This window comes from Bos indicus, chromosome 21, assembly GCF_029378745.1.
Source record: "Bos indicus isolate NIAB-ARS_2022 breed Sahiwal x Tharparkar chromosome 21, NIAB-ARS_B.indTharparkar_mat_pri_1.0, whole genome shotgun sequence".
Taxonomy (NCBI): Eukaryota; Metazoa; Chordata; class Mammalia; order Artiodactyla; family Bovidae; genus Bos; species Bos indicus.
The window spans coordinates 30,439,560-30,466,043 of record NC_091780.1 but is presented as its reverse complement, the minus strand read 5'-3'; the positions used below and the strand labels follow the sequence as shown (position 1 = coordinate 30,466,043).

The window sequence follows — 26,484 nt, the reverse complement described above, 5'->3', positions numbered from 1 at the left end:
TTTTCAATGATCCAGCAGATGTTGGCAATTTGATCTTTGGTTCCTCAGACTTTTCTAAATCCAGCTTCAATGTCTGGAAGTTCATGGTTCATGTACTGTTGAACCCTGGCTTGGAGAATTTTGAGCATTACTTTGCTAGCATGTGAGATGAGTGCAATTGTGCAGTAGCTTAAACATTCTTTGGCATTGCCTTTCTTTGGGATTGGAATGAAAACTGACCTTTTCCAGTCCTGTGGCCACTGCTGAGTTTTCCAAATGTGCTGGCATATTGAGTGCAGCACTTTCACAGCATCATTTTTCAGGATTTGGAATAGCTCAACTGGAATTCCATCACTTCTGCTAGCTTTGTTCGTAATGATGCTTTCTAAGGCCCACTTGACTTCGTATTCCAGGATGTCTGGCTCTAGGTGAGTGATCACACATCGTGATTATCTGGGTCGAGAAGATCTTTTCTATATATATAGTTTTTCTGTGTATTCTTGCCACCTCTTCTTATTGTCTTCTGCTTCTGTTAGGTCTGTACCATTTCTGTCCTTTATTGTGCCCATCTTTGCATGAAAAGTCCCTTGGTATCTCTAATTTTCTTGAAGAGATCTCTAGTCTTTCTTATTTTATTGTTTTCCTCTATTTCTTTGCATTGATCACTGAGGAAGGCTTTCTTATCTCTCCTTGCTATTCTTTGGAACTCTGCATTCAAATGGGTATATCTTTCCTTTTCTCCTTTGCCTTTTGCTTCTCTTCTCATAGCTATTTGTAAGGCCTCCTCAGACAACCATTTTGCCTCTTTGCATTTGTTTTTCTTGGGGACTGTCTTGATCACTGCCTCCTGTACAATGTCATGAATTTCTGTCCATAGTTCTTCAGTCACTCTATCAGATCTATTCCTTGAATCTATTTGTCACTTCCACTGTATAAACATAAGGGATTTGATTTAGGTCATACCTGAATGGTCTAGTGGTTTTCCCAGTTTCTTCAATTTCAGTCTGAATTTAGCAATAAGGAGTTCATGATCTGAGCCACAGTCAGCTCCTGGTCTTGGTTTTGCTGACTGTATAGAGCTTCTCCATCTTTGGCTGCAAAGAATATAATCAACCTGATTTTGGTATTGACCATCTGGTGATGTCCATGTGTAGAGTCTTCTCTTGTGTTGTTGGAAGAGGGTGTTTGCTATGACCAGTGCATTTTCTTGGCAAAACTCTATTAGCCTTTGCCCTGCTTCATTCTGTACTCCAAGGCCAAATTTGCCTGGTACTCCAGGTATTTCTTGACTTCCTACTTTTGCATTCCAGGCCCTATAATGAAAAGGACATCTTTTTTGGGTGTTAGTTCTAGAAGGTCTTTTAGGTCTTCATAGAACTGTTCAACTTCAGCTTCTTCAGCATTACTAGTCAGGGCATAGCCTTGGATTACTGTGATATTGAATGGTTTGCCTTGGAAACGAACAGAGATCATTCTGTCGTTTTTGAGAATGCATCCAAGTACTGCATTTTGGACTCTTTTGTTGACTATGATGGCTACTACATTTTTTTCTAAGGGATTCTTACCCACAGTAGTAGATATAATGGTCATCTGAGTTAAATTCACCCATTCCAGTCCATTTTAGTTCACTGATTCCTAAAATGTGGATGTTCACTCTTGCCATTTCCTGTTTGACCACTTCCAATTTGCCTTGATTCATGGACCTAACACTCCAGGTTCCTATGCAATATTGCTCTTTATAGCATCAGACCTTGCTTCCATCACCAGTCGCATCCACAACTGGGGGTTGTTTTTGCCTTGGCTCCATCTCTTCATTCTTTCTGGAGTTATTTCTCCACTGATCTTTAGTAGCATACTGGGCACCTACTGACCCGCGGAGTTCATCTTTCAGTGTCCTATCTTTTTGACTTTTTATATTGTTCATGGGGTTCTCAAGGCAAGAATACTGAAGTAGTTTGCCATTCCCTTCTCCAGTGGACCACGTTTTGTCAGAACTCTCCACCACAACCTGTCCGTCTTGGGTGGCCCTATACGGCATGGCTGATAGTTTCACTGAGTTAAACAAGGCTATGGTCCATTTGAACAGATTGGTTAGTTGTCTGTGATTGTGGTTTTCAGTCTGTCTGCAAGGCGATGGCACCCCACTCCAGTACTCTTGCCTGCAAAATCCCATGGACGGAAGAGCCCAGTAGGCTACAGTCCACGGGGCCGCTAAGAGTCAGACACGACTGAGAGACTTCACTTTCACTTTTCACTTTCATGCATTGGAGAAGGAAATGGCAACCTACTCCAGTATCCTTGCCTGGAGAATCCCAGGGACAGAGGAGCCTGGTGGGCTTCCATCTGTGGGGTTGCACAGAGTCAGACACGACTGGCGTGACTTAGCAGTAGCAGCAGCAGCCCTCTGATGGAGAAGGATAAGAGGCTTATGGAAGCTTCCTGATGGGAGAGACTGACTGAGGGGGAAACTGGGTCTTTTTTTGATGGGCGGGGCCATGCTCAGTAAATCTTTAATCCAATTTTCTGTTGAAGGGTGGGGCTGTGTTCCCTCCTCATTATTTGACCTGAGGCCAAACTATGGTGGATGTAATGAGGATAATGGTAAAGATAATGGGGACCTCCTCCAAAAGGTCCCATGCACACACTGCTACACTCAGTACCCCCAACCCTGCAGCAGGCCACCACTGACCCACACCTCCACCGAGACTCCAGGACACTCAAGAGCAAGTCTGGGTCCGTCTCTTGTGGGGTCATTGTTCCTTTCTCCTGGGTCCTGGTGCAGACAAGGTTCTGTTTGTGCCCTCCAAGAGTCTGTCCCCAGTCCTATGTGAGTTCTGGCGGCTCTATGGTGGGGTTAATGGTGACCTCCTCCAGGAGGGTTTATGCCATACCCAGGTCTCCTGCACCCAGAGCCCCTGCCCCTGTGGCAGGCCCCTGCTGACCCATACTTCCACAGGAGACACTCAAACACAGTACTGTCTCAGTCTCTGTGGGGTCTCTGGGTCCTGGTGCACACAAGGTTTGTTTGAGCCCTCTGAGCGTCTCTGGCAGATATGGGATTTGATTCTAAACTCGATTTTGCCACTCCTACCATCTTGCTGGGGTTTATCTTTCGCCCTTGGACATGGGGTATCTCCTCAAAGTTGCTCCAGGGCTGCAAAGTCACCGCTCCAGTGCCAAGCAGCTGCAGCTCATACTGCATACTTTACATACCCAAAAGTCTGAAATAACCCAACTGTTATGGATTGCATGTTTGTGTTCCCCCTTCATATGCTGAAGCTCTAACCCTGGCATGGCTATGTTTGGAGATGGGACTTCTAAGGAAGTAATTAAGGTTAAATGAGATCAGTAGAAAGTGAAGTCGTTCAGTTGTGTCCAACTCTTTGGGACCCAGTGGACTGTAGCCCACCAGGCTCCTTCCTCCATGGGATTCTCCAGGCAAGAATACTGGAGTGGGTTGCCATTTCCTTCTCCAGGTGATCTTCCCAATCCAGGGATTGAACCCAGGTAATCTCTGAGCCACCAGGGAAGCCAGTAGGGTGGGGCCCTAATCTGACAGGAACAATGTCCTTGCAAGAGACACCACAGAGCTCATTCTGCCTCCTTCTCTCCCCTGAAGGTCTTTTACAGGAAAGACCACATGAAGACAACAAAAAGATTTAAATCAATTTAAGTTCAGCTTAACTTTTGATTTAAGTTGGGTCCCAGAGGTAAAGACTCTTAACCAGTTGAAAGCATTCCTGAGGCTGTGAGTCAGTTGTGACCATCCTAGAAGATCACCCAGCTATGGTAAATGCCAATACCTTACAGCCTCTGGAGAACCAAAAATGGCCCAGCGCTATTCTAATGTCTCCAGCTGTATCCAGAATGGGATGCCCAAGATTAAGGGTTCTTCACAGGGGCAACAGGATTGAGAATATGGCTCACAGTTTCTACTCCAAGCTCTGATAGCGTGATCATTCACGTCTCCCCACACAATGACTTCATTTAAGAACAGGCCAAAAAACCATGGGAACTAGTACTGTGAATGTTAAGAAACAAAAATGAAATCTTGAGCTCCTACAAAGAAGAAAATCAGATGAACATCACCAATATAAGGCTGTGGTGTTACATATGGGTGAGGGGCTATTAGTCACTTATTCTGCTTTTTCTAAGTAACTTTTTTGGGCTTTGTAACAGATGGTTGTTGTCGTTTAGTCTTGAAGCTGTGTTTGATGCTTTTGCTACCCCATGGATTATAGGCCACCAGGTTTCTCTGTCCATGGGATTTCCCAGGCAAGAACACTGGAGTGGGTTGCTATTTCTTTCTCCAGGGGATCTTCCTGACCCAGGGATCAAACCTGAGTCTCCTGCATTGCAGGTAGATTCTTTACCACTGAGCCACTGGGGAAGCGCACAACAGATGGTTCAGTTCAGTCGCTCAGTCGCATTCAACTCTTCAGAACCCCATGGACCACAGCACGCCAGGCCTCCCTGTCCATCACCAACTCCCGGAGTATACTCAAACTCATGTCCATTGAGTCAGTGATGCCATCCAACCATCTCATCCTGTTATCCCCTTCTCCTCCTGCCTTCAATCTTTCCCAGCATCAGGGTCTTTTCAGATGAGTCAGCTCTTTGCATCAGGTGGCCAAAGTATTGGAGTTTCAGCTTCAAGATCAGTCCTTCCAATGAACACCTATGACTGATCTTTAGAATGGACTGGTTGGATCTCCTTGCAGTCCAAGGGACTCTCAAGAGTCTTCTCCAACACCACAGTTCAAAAGCATCAAGTCTTCGGTGCTCAGCCTTCTTTATAGTTCAACTCTCACATCCATACATGACTACTGGAAAAACCATAGCCTTGACGAGATGGACTTTTGTTGGCAAAGTAATGTCTCTGCTTTTTAATATGCACTCTAGGTTGGTCATAACTTTCCTTCTAAGGAGTAAGTGTCTTTTAATTTTATGGCCACAGTCACCATCTGCAGTGATTTTGGAACCCCCCCAAAAAAAGTCAGCCACTGTTTCCACTGTTTCCCCATCTATTTGCCATGAAGTGATGGGACCAGATGTCATGGTCTTAGTTTTTTGACTGTTGAGCTTTAAGCCAACTTTTTCACTCTCCTCTTTCACTTTCATCAAGAGGCTCTTTAGTTCATCTTCACTTTGTGCCAGAAGGGTGGTGTCATCTGCATATCTGAGGTTATTGATATTTCTCCCAGCAATCTTGATTCCAGCTTGTGCTTCCTCCAGCCCAGTGTTTCTCATGATGTACTCTGCATATAAGTTACAGTGGAAGTGAGAAATAGATTTAAGGGACTAGATCTGATAGACAGAGTGCCTGATGAACAGATGGTTACCAGAGCTGAAAATAAGATGTCATTTTGCTTGTCACTCACGAAAACACTTGGATGAAAAAAAGCATAACGAGACAATTTCTATGAGAAAGGCGAGTTCATTCTTGCCCTGTGATCCTCTTTAATATCGCGGCCCTTCTGCAGCCACCACATACCCCTAGGGCCATTGAATCACTTTCTCAGGGCATCATTGTGCTCTGCAAATGCTTCTGAGATTTCCTCCAAGGGGACTGTGAGGATTCATTCCTGTTCTGTCTCCGTTATGTTTCACCCATGCTCCAGACATCCTCATCCAGCTGGTACCCAACAGTGCACAGGGCTGTTAGGGGCGCGGTGGGAGGTCCCTACGATGAGTGAATCCCCTCCCTTGGATTTCATCCCACACTAACTCCCACATCTGCTTCTTTAGCTCAGACTGCTCCTGAACTCCAGGCTCACATGTTCAACCAGATGCCAACTTTCCAAGTCTCAATAGGATTTGAGACTTTGCTTCTACGTCACCGCCAACCCCCCTTCCAGGGGTCTGTGTCTCCACATGGCACCACCATCTACCCACCATCAAGCAGGCTCATGCTTGATTCTTTTTCTGCTATTGCCCCATCCAATCCATCAGTAAGACCTGTAGGACCTTCCTCAAAACAGATCCTGGTTCACATCTAGCTATTTCCTACCACCTCCACTGCTACCCCCAAGGCTCTGGGCTATCTGCTGCTCTTCCTGCTCCACTTTCCTCTGCAGAGTCCACTCTCAAAAGAACAGCCAGGACATGTCAGTGTGAATACAAACATGTCATCACCCCCTCTTAAAGCCCTCCTGGGGCTGCACAACCTCCCTACAGTTAACCCTGAGGCTCAGGACTGCTTCCTGGCCCCTGCCTGCCATTTTATCACCTTCCTTTCCAACCCCTCTAGCCTTCATTCCATCTGCTCCCATATTCCACCTTCCTTAATGAGCCAAGGCTTTGAGTGTGTCCCATGGCTCATTCCTCCTTGCCCTCAAGAACCCTGCCGTGGGCACCCTCCCTTCATCTCGGAGCACCTACGGCATGGTCTTGTGCCATACTGATGGTCTGCCTTATCATCTTTCTTCCCCACTAGAACCTCATCTCCATGAGGGCAACAACTTCACCTGCGTGGTTCATAATGATGGGATTTCCAGCACCTGGACGGGGTGTCTGTGGGACTGCAATTCAGGCTTGCTGTGGGTGCAGTTTTGGCAGCTGTCTTATCTCCTACATTAAGATGGAAGGAAGTGAGGCTCCAGCTGACCTGGCAGGGCTGGGCTGAGTCACAAGGCCTTCAAAAACCTGCACATGTTAGAACTTCTCCGTCAGATTCACTCCAATCCCACCCTCCTCCTGTGGAGACAGACTCAACACCACAGCTCAGAGACGTCCCCACTTTTCCTGACGTCTAGACCTCAGCGTCCTGTGTGTGCAGTCACTGTGTGCAGTGATGCAGACATGTCTCTGCCTTCGGACTCACATACTCGCTGAAGCATCATGCCATCTCATCCCATTCAGGGGCGTCCAAAAGGGGCAGGGGCGCCAGATGTTACTTTCCAAACCGAGAGACTCATGATCTCTGAGTCTTCTTAAGGGTGAACTCAGTAGGATAACCGGGTTGAGAGACGAATACTTTATTGAATTCTCAGGCTAAATGAAGAACGTGAGGCATCTCCTTTCCTCTCTCAGGGGGTCAGTGGCTTTATGTCCTGAAGACCTGGCCCTCCTGTCGTCCCCTCCTGTCATGGGGCTGGAGTGGGTCATGTCTTCCGGGATTTTAAGGCCTGCAGAGAATGGCACTCCCTCTCCTGTGGGTTCTGCGGGAGGTGAAGCTTCGCCACTCGAAACAGAGGCTCCTCAAACAGGTGGGGCTGCCTGCGTGCCATGCGGAGCTGGGAGGCCACTCTGGATGCCTGCTCTGTGCTGGGCTTGGAGGGAATGGAGCTGGAGTATGGGTCTGGATCACATGAGCCCCCAGGGAGGGAGAAAAGTCCCCCACCCTGAGGCCCTGAGACAGAGTTTATATTTCCTTCCAAACATGACTTGTATTAAGTCTTGAAGAAGCAGATTTTTTTCACTAAAATTTTTTTGAGATCCGTATTTCCACCTCCCATAAACCCAGTAAATTATACTGCTTATCAATGGTTGGTTCACAGTGATCTGAACACTAAATTATTGGACAAGGGAACTGACGCGCTACATGTGGCCATGTCAAGCAGCTTTCTCCCCACTGTTCCTCAGCGGAGCTCTGTCTGCCCTATGGAGAGTGACAGCAGGGCCCGAGGGACGAAGCCGAGGCTGTCTCCCAGCTCCCCGGCTCCTCACCCAGCTGAGGTGGGGGGCTGGGCGGGACTCCTGGGCCTCAGCCAGATTCCCACCAGGATCCAGGCACAGAAAAGGCCTGAAGGATGATCAGTCTACGGCTTAAAGAGAAGTACAGAGAAGCCGATGGATGGTAGGCAGGGGGTCAGAGAGGAATGCACATTTGTTCTACCCTCCACTATTTTCCAGTCCTCATCTCCCTGTTCTCGGCAGAACCCTGATGTTCAGACTCTCCCTGCCTGGGATCGTGGTCCTGAAGGCTGGGGCACTGGCCAGCCTCCAAAGGCCTCCTTCAGCACTGATGGGATGCTGTCTGCAGCCCCTGAAAATCAAGAGTGAGTCACAGAACACACACGCCACATGCTTTGCTGGCTGCTTCCATGACACCGACAAGGGTGTTGGTAGGCTGACACCGACAGATTAATGGGAGAACAAACAACCCCCCAAGAGCCATTTGAAGGAGCAGAGGCTCAAGGTTTTTACAGGCAGGAGAGGCTGAAGAGAAAGGTGAAAGGAGGCATCCAAGTGCACCCAGGTCAGAGGAAAACCCAAAATGCAAAACAAGCCAGCTGACTCGTCATCAGAGAGTGAACATTTGCAAAGAGTCAAGCAGTGCCCCTTTAAAAATGCTGGGTTGGAAGGTAAAATGTAAGTAAAAATTAATATGTGATCCATGGCAAAAAAATAACAGAAAAGACCTTCCAAAAGAGCAAAAGCTCTTGCTGAGCATGATAAGGCTGGAGGAGAAGGTTGGTATGGTGGACTCCATGCCCTTTACCGGGACTGGGGCTTTAAATGAGGCAGCAATTATCAGTGCTACTGACCATGCTCGAGGCTGAACTTTGTCAAGCACTTGGCTACCATAGCCTTCAAGAGAAATTAGTTCATGAATTTTTTTCCTTTGTAACTTATATCAATTTTCCCTTCCCTGTGACTAGTGAATATTAGGTTTAAACTACCACATAGAATCATCGTTGAAATAGCCAGCCTCTAGAGAGAGGGCTTTAGTGTTAGTTGTTCAGTGGTGTCCGACTCTTTGCGACCGCATGGACTAGCCTTATGTAGATTGTCGCCTTCTAGGCTCCTCTGTCCATGGAATTCTCCAGGCAAGAATGCTGGAGAGGGTTGCCATTTCCTCTTCCAGAGGACCTTCCCCACTCAGGGATTGAACTCAGGTCTCTGGCACTGTGGGCATATTCTTTACCATCTGAGCTACTGTGGCTAATCCAGAGAGAAGACCTGGAGGTAAGACAGAACCAGGAGTGGCAGTTGGTCTCTGAGCTGCTTTTGGCAGCTGTGCAGCAGTGGAGAAAACAGTCACAACATCAGATCCAACACAGTTATCAGGAATGTGGATCCTGTTATTAAGCCAAATACCCCGAGGGTGAGGCTTCCAAGTCCTGGGCTGAGACCTGGCTGCCAGCCTGCCCAGCACAAGTAAGGCCCCACTCACCACCAGCCCCTCTTCATCTTTGGGGATTTAGTGGCCCTATGGAGGATGCACAGGGGCCTGAGAAGGGCACAGGATCCTCTACACGCATGTCTGAGAAGCCCAAACATGTGACTATGCAAAGATTTATAGTGCAAATGATCATGAGTGAGACAGAGGCTGTCTGTCTCACAAAGAACCAAGGTCTGTTTCAGAATTTGTTTGGAACTAGTTAGTTTATTATTAGAAACTCCAAAGAAGACAAGTTTGGTTTACTCCCTAAATCTTGTCCTCATCGGGATGTCAGAGAAACAGTAAGGAGAGCAGGAAACCAAAGTCAGGTTGTATGCTTCCTTAACCTGGAGCTGGGGGTGCAGGTGTGGGTGGGGGAGGGCAGGAACAGTTCCACAGGGCACCGTGCTGTCTAATGCTCAACCTCACCAGGCCGGCATCCATCCTTTTCAGGTCTTTGCAGAGGGGAAAACTGAGGCTGAGAGAGGCCATGAACTTGTCTGTGTCCACAGGAAGTGCCAGGGTCTCCTATTTTTCTCCAAGCATAGGGTCTTTCATTCAGGACCCAATTGGGCCATTGCAGTTAGATGGGAAAGGAGAGAAGTTAGGGCAAAACAGCTTGGGGTTCTTTTTGGGGGGACCTGACCTGGCCAGGCTGGATTAGGAACAAAGAGAACTCTCAGGAGATCTGAGCACCACATGCTCCTCACCCCACACCAGTGGCTCCAGGCAGAGCTGGGCAGGGCCTGCAGGCACCCAAGTCGACAGAGGGTGGGGCTGGACCGCACATCCCTCTTGCCCCCGCCCCCTCCTCCCGACCAGGGGGGCCTGAATGGGGGGGAACCCACCTGCCTGCTCCAGGGCCACCATGGTCGCCTGTTCGATCAAGTCTCGTTCCACGAAGCTCCGGAAGTCCTCGCTGTACACACTCAGGTCTGGAAGCTGGAACGTGTAGATGGGCATCTCCAGCGGGAACTGCTCGCTGCTGCACTCGCTCGCCACGTGGGACCGCGCCAAGGACACGATGGCCGAGCTGGCGTGGGAGATCCCCCTCGAAAGCCGCTTCTCTGCGTGGGGGAAAGTGAGGGGGGTTGAGTGAGGGGGGCTCTATGGGCGTGCACACTAGCCCACATGACACATCCCACATGTGTGCACAGCAGCACACAGGATGCATATGCACATGTAAACACACATGGCACACTCATGCAGCACACACGGACACACACACATGTACACACTTGCCACACACACATGTACACACTTGCCACACACACATGTACACACTTGCCTCACACGCAGAGGCACACCCATGGACACCTGCACACCCATTACCTCTCCCTCCCCAGCCTTGCTGGCCTCCCAGTGTTCTCAGCAGGCCTCCTTCATGCTGGGTTAACATCACCACCACCTGGCACATGGCCCTTAGTCAGGAAACCACTTAGAAGGAGACAAAGGGCAAGTCCACCACACAAATGTTCCTCAGCGTCCGTAAAGATCAGCAGCCTCGCTTCCTGGGTCTGAAGTTACATGGAACTCAGTTCAGCAGAGCTCTCGAGGCATGACATTCTACACAGGGGGCTTCCTTTGCTTTTATGCTTTTGCATTTTTAAAGTGAGAAGCGATCCATTGGGCTTCCTCCACAGTGGCTTGGATTTTAAGATAGGTCACCTCTATTACAGTTACTCTTATAAACACACCCTGCAGGAAGATTCCCAGGACACAAATATTAAGCCATTGCCTGCCTCTATTCTGTCTGGATTTTCTGTTGTCATGGCAATCTTAAAAATTTTTATTTTGCCTAAGCTTTCCAGCAAGGGATGAGAAATGCACAGTAGAATTTCTCTAAAATACAACCGTTACTTTATTAGGAAGTCAATCATCTGATTTAAATGCCACCATCAAGAAGTCATATTTTAAAAAACATGCTTATTTTTTAAAGCTCTGTGCTTAATAGCTAAAGAATTCTTAAATGTGTGATATTAGGAATAAGTTTTCAGTTTTACAATCAATATTTGTAATGATGAAGAATTCTTTTAATAAGGGACTGCTGCTGCTGCTGCTAAGTCACTTCAGTAGTGTCCGACTCTGCGACCCCATAGACAACAGCCCACCAGGCTCCCCCGTCCCTGGGATTCTCCAGGCAAGAACACTGGAGTGGGTTGCCATTTCCTTCTCCAATGCATGAAAGTGAAAAGTGAAAGTGAAGTCGCTCAGTCGTGTCCGACTCTTCGCGAGCCCATGGACTGCAGCCTACCAGGGTCCTCCGCCCATGGGATTTTCCAGGCAAGAGTACTGGAGTGGGGTGCCATTGCCTTCTCCGTTAACAAGGGACTAGTCCTCTTTTAATTTTACCCAGAAAACAAAATTCAGACTGGCATTTCAATGAATATTTTCTAATCTTTTCTACCTGTGGTAGACTCATTAGTTCCTGTGGCCACTTAAGTTGAATGGACTCCCACTCACATTAGCCTACTCATCGGTCAGCTTCTGTCTCTGCTGATGTCTCTCTGAGCCGTGCGTCTGCCCCTGCTGTGCTGGCAGGAAGCCCACGCCCACGCCTTCATCAAGAAGGGAAGCTCTGTCCCCCCACAAGCAAGAGTAGTTGACAGCACTGCCACTGAAGTAATTTTGCTAAAGCAGATGAAAAACAAGAGGCCTTTGACCTGGTATAAGTTAATTTTAAGCTCAAATTTAATTCTCAGAGGCCTCATGTATTTCCATGATAAGTCTCAGAGACAGAGTATTTCAAAACAGATAGTTCTGATTCACCTTCAATTTCATTCTGAGATGAATTCAAGACGATTAAAGTATGTTGTATTTTGAAGAAGGACAAGAAGAGAGATCAGACCACACAGGCCATGAGGAAGAGGAGCCAGGGAGCACACGGGCCAGTTGGTTGTCCTGTCCCCCACGGCAGGGGCAGAGGAGACCCCATGCCTCTCTGCCCCTCACAGACCTTGCTGAGGTCACATTTCTTGCCACGAGCTACCTTTCTGGAATCTGGGAAAAGAGGAACTGCCCCATCCTTCAGGACCCAACAGTTTGCTTGAACACCCAAGGTAACATGAACCCACATTGCTCTCAGCAGAGGCAAGGTGCTGGGCAAGGTCATCCACACGTCTTCATGGCTTATCAATCAGCATCTATTGCCAACTGATGAGGACCTTGGAAACACTGTGACTCATAGTATAAATTGATGCTATTAAGCCACTCCAAATATTAATATTTGGAATCTGAGGGGAAAAGTCCTTTTGAACTAAAAGTGAATTACGTTAAAGATCACATAACAAGAAACAGATGCTCCGAATTCTAACTCCTTCCAACCACCACCTCCATGAATGCACATACATAATCACACAGACACACACACACACTCACACGCACATACACTCACAAATGGATTCTTTAAACATGAATTCAGCAATTCTTCTTTTGGAAGTATAAATAAAATAAAACAGGAATTACCATGTTCAAAGTTATGCCCCAGAGAAATACAGAGAGATTAAAAAAAAATATGGAGGGAATATACAGAATTTTCTGACCCTTGACAAAGCCAGCCCAAGCACTTATGATTTAGTATAGTATAAGGGACTATCTTCAATATCCTGTGAAGAACCACAGAGGAAAAGAATGTAAAAAGAATGTATACAAATGTATAACTGAATTACTTTGCTGTATAGCAGAAATTAACACATTATGAATCAGCTGTATTTCAATAAAAATAAATTAAATAATGAAATTTAAAAACCCACACTAACAAAAAGCTATTTATGATTTAGGTCAGGGGATGTGTATTAAGTCTGTTTTCTTATTTTCTGTATTCTGGAAGCTCTGGCATCTGGGGCCTCTCTGAATGGGGAGAGAATTTCCCTACGGAATTATCCAATTCTTAGATACTTAGATTCTTAGGACTCACCCAGGACAAACCAACTCAGAGCCCATACTGTGGATCACCTCCTCCATCTGGCTCACACCTGCAGGCCATGCCACTGCCCTAGTTACCCCTGGGCCAGGTGCCAGACAACAAGAGATGGCCCCTATGCCCGCCAAGAGCTGCTGAAATTACTCACGCCAGCCAATCCTAAGTCTGTTTACCCTGCCTTGTCTTTCCCACTGAAACACAATGCAGGCTGCTGCCCTTGTTCTCCTCCATCCCTTCTGCCTTCTGACCAACTCTGGTGCTTCACCGTGTGACCCTACAGGGTGTGCCATGCCTCCTGTGTTCAGGGAACTGTGAGTATAAGAACCTCTTCTTCTAGGACAGTCGTGTCCCTGTCTGTGTGTCTCATCATATTAAAACAAGTTCTGGGTACATTTTAAAGCAGGTAGACAAAAATCTTCCTGACCCAGGGATCGAACTTGGGTCTCCTGCACTGCAGGCGGACTCTACCGTCTGCGCCACCAGGGAAGCCAACTTTTCTAAATCTGGAATCTGGGAAAAGAGGAACTGCCCCATCCTTCAAGACCCAACAGTTTGCTTGAACACCCAAGGTAACATGAACCCACATTGTGGTGATGATATTTTAGGCTTTGTGGGCCATACAATTCTCAGTCACAACTACTCAATTCTGTCTTTGCAGCATGAAAGCAGCCATAGACAGTGAATAAACAATGGGTTCCAATAAAACTTTACTGAAAAAACAGGCAGTGGCCAGATGTGGTTCATGAGTTATTGTTGTTGATTTAGAATGTGGAGGGCTTTATCTTCCATTTTAGGAGACTGTGATTTCAGGAAGAATTCAATTAAAGGATATATATAGATCTAATTCAGAAACTACAATTTCTACTTGTTAAAAATATAGGGCATCCTTGGTGGTCCAGTGGTTAAGAAGCCACCTTGCAATGCAGGAGATGCTGGTTTGATCCCTGGTTTGGGAAGATTCCACATGCTTCAGGCCAGCTAAGCTTGTGTGCCATAACTAGTGAGCCCACAACTACTGAAGCCCACATGCCCTGGAGCCTGTGCTCTGCAACAAGAGAAGCTACCACAGTGAGAAGCCTGCTCGCCACAGCCAGAGAAAGCCCACTCAGCAATGAAGACCCAGCACATCCAAAATTAAATAAATAAACAAAAATACATATGTTTGTTCACAAGGCTCAGTTAATGAAATTATGTTATGATAGACTTCTGTTTTTGTTTTTGTTTTTTTACTGATAACAATAAGATAGTGGTGAGTATCCGTATAAGGCCCTGATTCTTCTAATCTGTCTGAAAACAGAGAGAAGGATCCTTCTAGCCCCTTCCTTGGAAGAATAAGATAATGCGTTAGATTGTTTGCTGCTCAGAAAGAGCAGGAACTGCCAAGTTGTCAGCTCTCTGGATTTCCACTGCAGGAGACATGCTGGGAGGCTGTCCGGTATGGTGCTGAAGGAGCACACAGTCACAGAAAGGCCAAGCTAAATGATTAGAAGAGGTCAGATCTAAGGGCAGAATGAAGGAGAATTTAAGAACGGGATAACAAGACGGCCAAGTCAGTGACCACACCTCAATACCCTCTTTCTAACCCACCCAGGGGGCCCACAGGAGTAGATGCGTGGGAATGGGCTGGGTTCCATGGGTGAGGGCTGAGGGCGGGTGTTCTGGCTGTGCTTTTCCTCCCCCCAGCTAGCCCTGTGGGGGTAACTGCCTGAACCATCATCACCACAATGCAGGCCAGCCACTGCCATGGCCAAAGCCACTGGAGGAGCATCAGGGCAAATCTCGTGGAACTGGGCACCAACCACAACATGAACAGGTGGGCTGGCCCCAGGCCTTCTTTCTTTTCTCCTATACTCCCTGTGAGCTGACAGTTACAACAGAAAGTAGAAGCTCCTGCAAATGAGTAATTTCTAGAACAGAGGAGCTGAGAGGTTCCCTAAGCAGGAAAGCCAACTGTGGCAAAGAGAGCCAGTGGAGAACATTTTGAGCCCATATTAAAGCATTCAGAGCTAGCCACTTTGAGTGCACTTCCCTCCATGCTCTCGTTCAGAGGAACACAAAACAGAGCCCACGCCTTTGTCCTCTTCCCCCGATACCACGAGCTAAGATGGCTGGTAACTGCAAGGTACTGTGTGCTCACAGGCAAAACTTAGGAAACAGCTCAGCAGTGAGAACATGGTTATAGGAAGTTCACAAAGTACTTGGGCTGGAACGCGTCAGGAGAACAAGGTTTTAAAATACACTTAGTAGATATGTTCAAAGAGATGAAATATTACGATGTGAAATAATAAAAATAATGAGAAAGCGCAAATTTGGAATGAGAAATGCTGATCAACAGAATGGTTCACGTGAAGATGTTAAATTAGGATGTTAGAAGAGCATCTAACATCCAAATTAGGATGTTAGAAGAGCAAATCAAGGGAATCTCTTAGAAGACATGAAAATGAGATGCAAGAAGACAATGGAGGAGGGGAATGGTTTTAAAGGAAAATAATTTGGACCCAGAGTGTTATTCCATCAAACGAAAATTTAAGTACATCATGGAAACATCTTTAGGTTCTGATGGCCTTAGGAGACTGATCAGGCAAAATTTTTTTTTAGAAAAGTCTTTGGAAAAGTATTCTTTTAGCAAAAGATAAATGTAAGTAAATAAAGAAGTTGACTGTTGTCTAAACAAGCAATAAAAAGAACCTAAATATAATTGAGGGTACATGGAGGTAGGAAGGGAAAAGATAAAAACAGGGTGAAATATGGCTGCTGATAAGTTCTAACAATTAATAGAGAGAAAACCTAAATATAGGTTTTAATAGGACAGAGGTAACTATAACATGAAGGAGAATGTATAACTTTCAAACTAGTTGAAAAATTTACTTAGCCAGAAAAGACAGAAAAGGAGAAAAACACATACAAAGAAAGCATGGCAAATAAAACGCAACATAAAGAAGCACAGATACGACAATAATAAAAATAAAATAAGTAGATTAAATTCATTGCTTAAAAGACAGACTCTTGGATTGAATAATAGAGTGATACTTGATGATAAATTACTTGTAAGAATTATATTTGATATACAAGGATAAAGAAAGGTCGAAAAAATGTTATTCCAGGCAAATATGAACCAAGAGAAAGGCAGGGGAGAGGCTTAATGTCAACTAAAACAGATTTAAAGATAAAAATTATATGGGACATAGAGATACTCTATATATTGTTAAAAAGCACATTACAGCCAGATGACCTCACAATTATGAATGCATACACACCCACAAATACAGCCCAGTAGTGGAAAGAGAAGAAAAGCTAAGAGAAGAAACAGATAATGAGCATTAAACTTTCTAACTCAAACTTGGCTTTTCTGGACAACAGAGTAAGTAAGCATAGGACAATAATCCAAGATAGAGTTTCCAATATAGCCTGAATAATCAGGTTGAGCTAACAGAAACAAACAGCAATGACTCAACAGCATGGGAAGGCTGACCTAAGGCCATAGGAGAATAAGAATCCATTGTGTAAATATTAAGAGGAGTATTAAATCATTTCAGATCTTATGACTGTATATGTAGAAAATGCAAGAGACTCTCTGAGAACAACTATATTAATAAGAGAATTTATGACATGACTGGATAAAAAATAGATTGCTTTTCTCTGTGCCTAAACTCTTAACAGAATGTGAATAAATGGAGTGGTATATGCAATATTCTTGAGTGGAAAAACAGTATTACCATATACTAATTATCCCTGAAATAAAATAAAAACCCAATCTACTTCCAATCGGTATTCCAATTTTAAGATTAATATGGTAGAATAAATATCCAAAAATAGTGAAAAAGTTTTGAAAAAGAACGGCAATAAAGGAACTAGCCTTTGCAGAGTGATACTATACGAACCTGTAAGAGTCAAGTATAGCAGGCTGGGTGGTCACAGATTCCAGAAACAGAGCCAAATACATTTTTTGCTACGTTAATGTACAGCCAAGTTGGCGTGTTAGTTCAGTGGGAAAGGGATGCTTTACTGAATAGATATGCTAGACTATCTCATTCTCAATCCAGAGAAGCAAAACTAGATTCTTAGCTATTATTTATAAAAATTTCAAATTGCTTATAAGACCTAAGAACAACATTTAAAAAACAAATACAATAAAACATGACAGTAACTTTGAATTTCAGGAGAATTTCTAAAGAAAGGGAGAGGTTACCCATTAGTCATGAATGTATAGTAATATAAACATTTTGTAAGGCAGAATTTTCTGTGAATAGTGACAAAGCAAATAATACTGTGGGATGTATATATATGTGTATATACACATATACGCAAAATATATTTGTAGTTTAGTCTTCGTTATAAAGAATGCTACAAATTGATAAGAAGAACGCAAACAAAATAATATAAAAACGGGCAAAGTACGTGAATAAGTATATCACAGAGGAGGAAATCCAACTGGCTAACAAGCAAATGACAAGATGAAACTATTTTTTACCCTGCCAAGTAGAAAAACAAAGTAGTAAAACCATCATGAGAACGCCCAGTCCTGGCAAAATGAAGGGAACACCCAGTTTTCATACATGGTGAACGGAAATGTGTTTGGGAACCAAGTCCTGAAGTTATTAAACAAAAAAACATATGTGTTGGTACAGCAAATCCACCTTGGAAATGCCCACCGATAGAAATAAAAGCACCAGGACGTACAAGTTATGGTATAAAGTTTATTATAGCAGCGCCTGTAGTGTCAAAAAACCACCACTAACAACAAAATCTAAGAAAAGACAGAATCACCATGAAGAGACATGGTTTAGAAAAATCGTATACTACGGTGTAAACTATGAAGAGAGTACGATCGTGACTTACTGCTCAAGGAAACGAGCACTCTGCCAAGAGCAGTACGTGCATCCGACTCGGGTGTGTTTGCATTCCCAACAAGCAAAGTAAGAAGGAGCAGAAGGAGCAGAATAGGATGGGGCCACTGGTTCATCTCCGGGAGGTTTGGAAGATGTGGAGAAGAAAACTCTCACGTTTCCTTTATATATCTTTGTCACAATGAAATTTTCCCACTTTCGTAATTAAGACATGGAAAATGAAACGCACGGGAGAATGAACATCAGTGTTGAACAGGTTTGGAGGCTACGCCGCTTAGGAAATAGTTTTGAAAGGGTGAGAGACGTCCGGTTTGGGAAAACCAGAACTCCAGGAAGAATGGGGGATCCCAGAGAAGTGGACTCACTCTCCTCGCCCCTGAGGCAGGAGTGGAAGCTGTAAGCGACAGGGTGAGGCGTGGTGCCTGAAGAGCCCCATGTGCCTGCAGCTGGGAAAGGCGATGACCTCACCCTTCTGTGCACCCCTGCCCCAGCCCCCTTGTAAACCATGCTGGACCAGGAAGCTGGTGCCTGGCGGGCCCCGCAGCAGGTACCTTGGGCGATGTCGTCCTGCCTGGGCAGGCAGGGCCGCTCGGCCGTGTGCCCGGGAGGGGGTGGCTCTCGCTCAGGCTGTTTGGGGCACCTGCCCTCGTTGAACACAGGTGGCAGGTTGGCTGTGTGCACCTGTCGGAGCTGCTCATAGTCACTCAGAGCGGCCGTGAGGTCCCAGTTTTTGCCTGGAGATGAGAAATGACAAGAGATTACAATACTGATGCATGAATAATGGTCGCATGTTAGGAAAGAACCTTGCAAAGAAGGGTCTCTGTTAGCACCTGTTCACTCAAACTCCCCACCAGGAGTTCTTGTTTTTTTAAAAAGTGCTTTTCCTTTTTTGGTTTTTCACTCAATGGTTTTTAGTATAGTCACAGAGTTGTGCCACTATCCACATTACACAATCCCAGAACACTTTCATTACCCTTTTCAAAAAAAAAAAACAAAACCTGAAGCATAGTTGATTTACAGTGTTTCAGGTATAGAGCAAAGAGGCTGTTATACCTGCACAGATATAGGCCTATTCTTTTTCAGACTCCTTTCCATTATAGGTTATTACCAGATATTGAATATAGTTGCCTGTGCTATACAGTAGGCCCTTGTAGTTTTAGTTCTCATTTTTCGAAGGAGTAAAATGGTCGGATGTGTACTCTAAAAGCAGAATTTCTCACCCACGCCCGAGGTCCCTCTGAGGTACATGACGTACCTACTATCCTGGCCTTAGATTCATAGACCCTGCAGAACCTTCCATGCCTCTGAAAACCTAGTTGCAGAGCTTATTTTCCGAGGGAAGCAAAGCACAGAGGAAGAAAAAGTAAACAAAAAGAATTTCCACGTTTTCTTTGGGCTCTCGCTCAGTATTTTAGTGCTGCCTTGAAGCTTAGTTTGGAGAGGGCAGAGGCTCGGGGTGGGGGGTGCTCGCTGAGTGGGAGCTTTGGTGGGAGGCCACCTCAGAGCTCAGGTGATGAACTGGGTGGGGCACCAGGCAAGACAGCTCTGCCCGCCTTGGGCACACTTGGTGGGGATGGGTGCTGGGGGTTCACAGCACGAGGGGAAGCTGATGGGGTCTGGACTCAGAGTGGGAGCTCTGATCCCTGACTCTGAGATTTGGTGGACTTGCAATGGAAGGAAGGAGGTAGCGCACATTGCATCCGACTCCATTAGGCAACCATGTACTTTTTAAAGGCAAAGAATTAAAAGCTTAGCTCTAGTTTTAAAAAGCAAATAAAATCTTATCTTCTCCCAACTAACTTCAAAATGCAGGTATTTACTATATTGACTAATTAAGTGGTACAGACAACAGAACGAGGCTTTGAATGTCTAAAATAATATCTGAACATCTTCCTCTGGTCTTTCTAATTTATTTTTCCTGCCACAGACTTGATACTATCAATCAGAAAATGTTTAAATTCTATCATACAATCATTTACAATTTAATCCAATTTTTTTCTTTCACAGTCAGGTAACAAAGACACAACAGAAGCATCTTTGCATATCTCAGTGGGGAAGAAAAGCAAACGAAATCATTCAGGTTATTCAGCTGAACCTCAGCAAGGTCTGGGGGTGTTTTTGTAAGTGGTGACAGGTGGGAGTCCTTTGCGGAAGGCAGCCCCATTACCATTTGGTAGTTGTGTCACAGAAACCAGTTGAAGCAGAAATAAAAGCACTCTCTTTCACTCTTACATACAACTACCAATCACAGTGTACACATATTGCCTGCGTGGTCGCAAATGCAGTTTCTAGTCTAAGTGCTTGTGTCTATCAAATGGGCATCTGTGCTCCAGCGTGTGGTCTACCGAGGGCAGGACAGGCTCTGCCTTTAGGGACATTATTCCTTAGGAGGGGCGATGACCTGGGTGGGCACCTCGCTCTAAAGCAGGGCCAAGGGTAGCAAATGTCCCAGGAGGGCTGAAACTGTCGGGGAGAAAGGGCAGGGAGAGGGGAGGTGGAGGAGAGGCACTGAGAACGCAACCTTATCATGGAATGCAGACACGTTAATATGGGGGCATGTATTAGCAATGGCACCAGCCCCACAAATACTGGCTGTGAGGCAAACAGCCCGCGTGGAGCACTGAGTGAGCCAGGAATTTCATCGTCCCACAGCGCCACGGGGAGCAGGAATTGTTCTGGCTCCTCACAAACAGGAAGTGAGGCTTAGAAGGTTGCTGCACCACAGTGCATGCGAACCCTCCAATCTCATCTTCCCACTGACTGCATCTTCCTGCAGGGCTGTCCTGTACACAAGACCTGGTCCTAGCAGAGCTGTGCCCCACCCCAGCTCCTGCTCCCAGGAGCCAGCCAACTGTGCTTCTCCACCCTTGGGAGAGTGTGTCCTGCTGTTACTACCCATGCCCGACAGGAGATCCTTCCAGAGCCCCTGATCTACGTTCCCATCACAGGTGATTAGGCTGGAGCATGAAGGCAGCATCCCAGAGATCATGCATAGCCTCTGTGGACCAGCGCTCCAGGGTGAGGGTATGTTCCTCCTGCATGCCTAGAGGATCAGCTGGGGTTATGCTGGGAAGCACGTGTCCAGCCATCAGCAAAGGCCAGTCCGCTCTGATCTCCTGCCCAGAGACCTCTCACTCGCTGAGTTTTCCCACTTGCTCTTGCCTCCATTGTATTCTCCCATCACTGCCCTGGACTCCTGCCCAGTTTGCTAAACACCTGTCATATCCTTAACCGGCAAGCATCCTGGTTCTAACCTGAGCCACACCTCTTAGCAAATGGAGATCCAGTAAGTATGAGGTGAGAGCGAAGATGGAGGGAGCAGCACTGTCCACAAATCACAGCTCCCAAATGAGCCCCAAGTGCGTGACTTTAAGATTTTAAAGAATTCAGAATTCCTCAGGGATCCAGGACCCCAGTGTCTATGCACGTGGAAAGGGTCCATGAGGCCACTGAAGGGGAAGCAAGCACGATGGACAGCAGATGGAGTCCTCAGAAGTTAAGGGGGTCTGAGATCTGCTTCCAGCTCTGCACAGTTCCAAAGACAGCTGCTCAGGACAACCAGGAACGCAAGTGGTAACTTACAGACACGTGGACAGGGATGGATGCCCCAGGGATGGGCTTGACACTGGTGGGTCATACAGACTGTATCTAAAGACAGAAAATATAGTGGAGAGGGACAGGCTCCTGATGGCCTAGGAGTAGGGTTTGGTGCTCAGAGAGCACACCTTTCAAGATCCCCTTTCATCTTGTCTGCTCTTCAGTCTGGGAGAGTCCCAACAGATGTCACACGGAGGGAAGATGAGGTGAAAGGGCACAGAGGCCCACCATGGTGGCACCACAACAGTGATGGAGTGGGCTGAGGCCGGGCGGAACGCACAGCTGGGTGACTGGGGCAGCCACAGGCTACAAGCCCTGAAGCCAGCTCACTTGTTAGAGGAGGGTTCAGCAGAGCAGTAAAGAGCCCGGGCTTTGGGTCTGGCCCCACTCCCTGGCTACTTCCGTGACACGGGAAACCTCAGGTTACATTTCTGTGCAATTGGGATAATAAAATGCACCAAATGGAAGTGCCAAGGAGGGGTGAGTGTGGCGAGGAGACTGCATTTGTACAGTTCTGAGCACACGGACAGCTCTTAGTGTTGAGACTATTCATAACAAGCTTTCATTTATTATGAATAGTCTAACCTCTGTCACTTACAGTTGAAATCCAGCTTGCAAGTGACAGAACTGAGATTCAAATCCAGGTCTGTCCTGATCAAAGCCTAAGCTTCTGGGGGTTACAGTTCCCTTGAACCCGACCTTGTTGTGGGTGTCAGGGCTCCTGGCCGCTGACCACCCTTGAAATCTCCCTCTCCTGTGCCCTCTCCTGTGCCATCATGACTCAGTAACAGGACTTTCCCTCCTTCCGGATCCTTCCACCCCAACCTTGCCAGTGTTTTCACCTGCTGGGTCTTTACTCTGCTCCCCACAGACTCACCTGTACGACACGGAATTCTCATTCATGTGTCACTCAGGCCATCCCCTGAACACTAGCAGGCCACCAGGCCACTAGGCAGACACCAGAAGGCCTCTGTCCAACATGACATCCTAACAGCCCCTGCGTCCTATGACTGAACACTCTGTCCCCACTGCTGGCTCCTCGCCTTTCCCTGCCCTTAGAGCACACTGATTCCCCCCACCCCCACCATTTTTCTTCTTGTTCTTTGTTTCCTCTTAATTTATATCCCATTTTGAAGATTAAGTCCACCTCTATGGGAATAACCATAGGTCCAGTTACAGTCTGTATCCTAAGTTTCCAGGCCAAATGTTCAACAACGGCAGATGCTAGTCAATTATCCAATCAATATTCCCCTCCGATTCTTTACGTGCAGAATCCTGATTTGATTTGCAAGAGCAATTTGCACAGCTAGAAATAGTCTTTTTCTCCTGTAGCCGACCTGAGTTTCCAAAGATGTTCCAGCAGTATTGCTCCAAGGTCAGTATTTCTGGTAGGACAGTATCACTGTCTGCAGTTTCTCAACTTGAAGCCTCGAGTGGTGGAGGCAGTTGCCTGACAAATGTTTCCTCCTGGGCGCTGCCTCGGTTTGTGTTTGTTACCTGCAGGTGACTGGGTACCAGCAGGTACAGGTTTCACCTTCCAGCATAGTCTACTGGTGAGGTGCTTGTGTTTTACGCTTCTAATTCATTTTGATTTTTGTCTCAACAGGAACATCAAGTGGGGTCTGATCTCAAGTTAAACACCGTATTTCATTTTGTCTCCTGAAGGGGTATGTATGCTTTAATTTAGCACTAAAGCATCACATCCATTAAGGAAAACAATGAAGCAGAAATGTATGAGCCCATGGGAAGCTGTGAAACAGGAACTGACTAAACTCAGGGGAGAAAAGAGGAAAAAAAAGAGTTAAAATAATTTCAGAGATGAAGTTCCATTATAAGGAAGCAGAGAGAAAACAGGTACAGCTACCACAGTAAAAAACAGAAAAATGAAAATTAGTAAAGTGAACAAAATGAGACAGAAATAAAGAAACAAAAGGTTATGGAGGAAATGGGAGACAGAGACTACAGGTGAAAGGAATGCCACACATACATCACTGGAGCTCAAAATAAGAAAGCTATGATTAAAAGGGAAAGCATTTTTCTTATCATATGGAAGTAATTTATTATTCCCTTATCATCAGGCAAACTCAACAAAATGGTATGCTAAAATGCAATGGTAATAAAATTTCATGAAACTTCAAGATAAAGGAAAGCATTTGTCATGTGAAATTACATTGCCATGAACAGACACTGTGGTCCACATCTGGGTGCTTGTGATTCCCTTTTTGGCTGATTCTCAAAAAAAGAAATTTAAAACAATACATACTACCATGCCCGTATATTATGCTTTATCTCATCATTTCAGAAAAATTGTGTGTGTGTGTGCGTGCTCAGCCATGTCCAACTCTTTGTGACCCCATGGAGTGTAGCCCACCAGGCCCCTCTGTCCATGGGATTCTCCAGGCAAGAACACTGGAGTGGGTTGCCATTTCTTCCTCCAGGGGAATCTTCCTGACCCAGAGATCAAACCCGTGTCTCCTGTGTCTCCTGCATTGGCAGGCATATTCTTAACCACTGTGGAAACTTAATTCACACAAATGTACATATTAAACAATTTAAAATATACAAGCTCCACAATATCCTTTGATTAATTAAGAAGAAACAAAAACGGGATAGCCATCATCTAGTGATCCTGGGTATCCAATCAGGGAAAAGGGGAGGAAAATAAGGAGCAGAGGAGATGTCAGTTTCAGGAGAGAAATCTAAGCAATCACAGATTTAGCCTTTCAAAACAGAGAATTTCTAACATAAATACTTGATCTTAACAGATTGAAAGGCCACAAGAAGATTGCCCTAGTATAATAAAGAAATATAAGGACAGTGTTCATGATATAGCCTTATAATATTATTATGTTTTAAAGATAAAGAGAATTATTTGAATATTTCAGCAAAAAGGAAAAACAATCAGGCTGATAACATAGTTCTTGGCAGCCAAATTCAATGCCTGAAGATACTGAAAGAAATAAAGAAGTGTGAGCTAAGAAATGTTTATACCCATCTAGGCTATTCTTTCATGGATAAAGGCTACAGACAACCCATTTAAAACAGGTATGAGTTCAGGAAATAATAGTCTCATGGATTGTTCTTGAGAAAATTAGGAGAAGATGAGTACCAGCCAGTCAAGAATGAATGGAGGTTTACCAAAGGGAAATTTGAGGGAGCAGTAAACGTATTTAAATGTGCAGCCAAGTAAAAGCAAAGGTACAGATACAAATGACAGGAGAATATTCTGCCAAAATGAAAATGGTAGACAGCAGAGGCCACCACAGTTGCCTCAGCTGCACTACATGGGAGTACAAGACAGTATTCAAAGTTGGGAGATCAAATATACACATCTGAACATATATAATTTGTTGTTCAGTTGCTAAGTTGTGGTCAACTCTTTGGGACCCCATGAACTGCAGCACGCCAGGTTTCTCTGTCCTTCACTATCTCCTGAAGTTTGCTCAAATTCATGTCTATTGAGTCAGTGATGCCATCCAACTGTCTCATCCTCTGTTGCCCCCCCTTCTCCTCTTGCCCTCAATCTTTCCCAACATCAGGGACTTTTCCAATGAGTCCACTCTTAGCATCAGGTGGCCAAAGTACTGGAGCTTCAGCTTCAGCATCAGTCCCTCCAATGAATATTCAGAGTTGATTTCCTTTAGGATTCATTGGTTTGATCTCCTTGCTGTCTGTCCATGGGACTCTCAACACCACAGTTCAAAAGCACCAATTCTTCAGTGCTCAGCTTTCTTTATGGTCCAACTCTGGCATCTATACATGACTACTGGAAAAACCATAGCTTTCACTAAACAGTCCTATGTCAGCAAAGAGACGTCTCTGCTTTTAAATATGCTGTCTAGGTTTGTTATAGCTTTTCTTCCAAGAGGCAAACACCTTTTAATTTTCTGGCTGGAGTCACTGTCCACAGTGATTTTGGAGCCCAAGAAAATAAAGTCTGTCACTGTTTCTATTGTTTCCCCATCTATTTGCCATGTCATGATGGGACTAGATGCCATGATCTTCGTTTTTTGAATGCTGAATTGTAAGCCAGCTTTACACTCTCCTCTTTCACCTTCATCAAGAGGCTATTTAGTTTTTCTTCACTTTCTGCTATTAATGTGGTATCATCTGCATTTCTGAGGTAACTGATAATTCTCCTGGCAGTCTTGATTCTAGCCTGTGCCTCATTCAGCCGTGCATTTCACATGATGTACTCTGCATATATGTTAAATAAGCAGGGTGACAATGTACAACCTTGATATAGTTTCTCAATTTTGAACCAGTCTACTGGGTATATGTCCAGTTCTAACTATTGCTTCTTAACCTGAAAACAGGTTTCTTGGGAGTCAGGTAAGGTGGTCTGGTATTCCCATCTCTTTCAGAATTTTCCAGTTTGTTGTGATCCACATAGTCAGAGGCTTTAGTGCAGTCAAACAAGCAGAAGTAATTTTTTTTTTTAATTCCCTTGCTTTTTCTATGATCCAGCAGATGTTGGCAATTTGATCTCTGATTCCTCTGCCTTTTCTAAATCCAGCTTGTACATCTGGAAGTTCTCAGTTAATGTATTGCTGAAGCCTAGCTTGAGGGATTTTGAGCAATACCTTGCTAGTATGTGAAATGAGTGCAATTGTGTGGCAGCTTGAACATTCTCTGGCATTACCCTTCTTTGGTATTGGAATGAAAACTGACCTTGTCTAGTGCTGTGGCCACTGCTGAGTTTTCCAAATTTATGACATACTGAGTGCAGCACTTTAACTGCATCATCTTTTAGTATTTTAAATAAGTCAGCTAGAATTCCATTACCTCCACTAGCTTTGTTTGTAGTGATGCTTCCTAAGGCCCACGTGACTTCACATTCTAGGATGTCTGGCTCTAGGTGAGTAACCAACCATACCATCGTGGTTATCCAGTTTATTAAGACCTTTTCTGTACAGTTCTTCTGTGTATTCTTGCCACTTCTTCTTAATCGCCTCTGCTCATGTTAGGTCCTTTATTGTACCCGTCTTTGCATGAAATGTTACCTTGGTATCTCTAATTTTCTTGAAGAGATC

The 26,484-nt window shown here is 45.3% G+C and overlaps 1 protein-coding gene across 3 annotated transcripts in view; it reads right to left on the bottom strand.

The window, feature by feature from the left end:
- Positions 1 to 26,484, bottom strand: part of OTUD7A (OTU deubiquitinase 7A) — a 388,133-nt gene that overhangs the window by 62,882 nt on the left and 298,767 nt on the right. For all 3 annotated transcript variants that reach the window (XM_070775293.1, XM_070775294.1, XM_070775295.1), the window contains 2 exons: positions 18,406 to 18,588; positions 9,934 to 10,152 (listed from right to left, as the gene is read on the bottom strand). In XM_070775293.1, the coding sequence (XP_070631394.1) occupies positions 9,934 to 10,152; positions 18,406 to 18,588 (402 nt within the window). The remainder of the gene's footprint in view (positions 1 to 9,933; positions 10,153 to 18,405; positions 18,589 to 26,484) is intronic.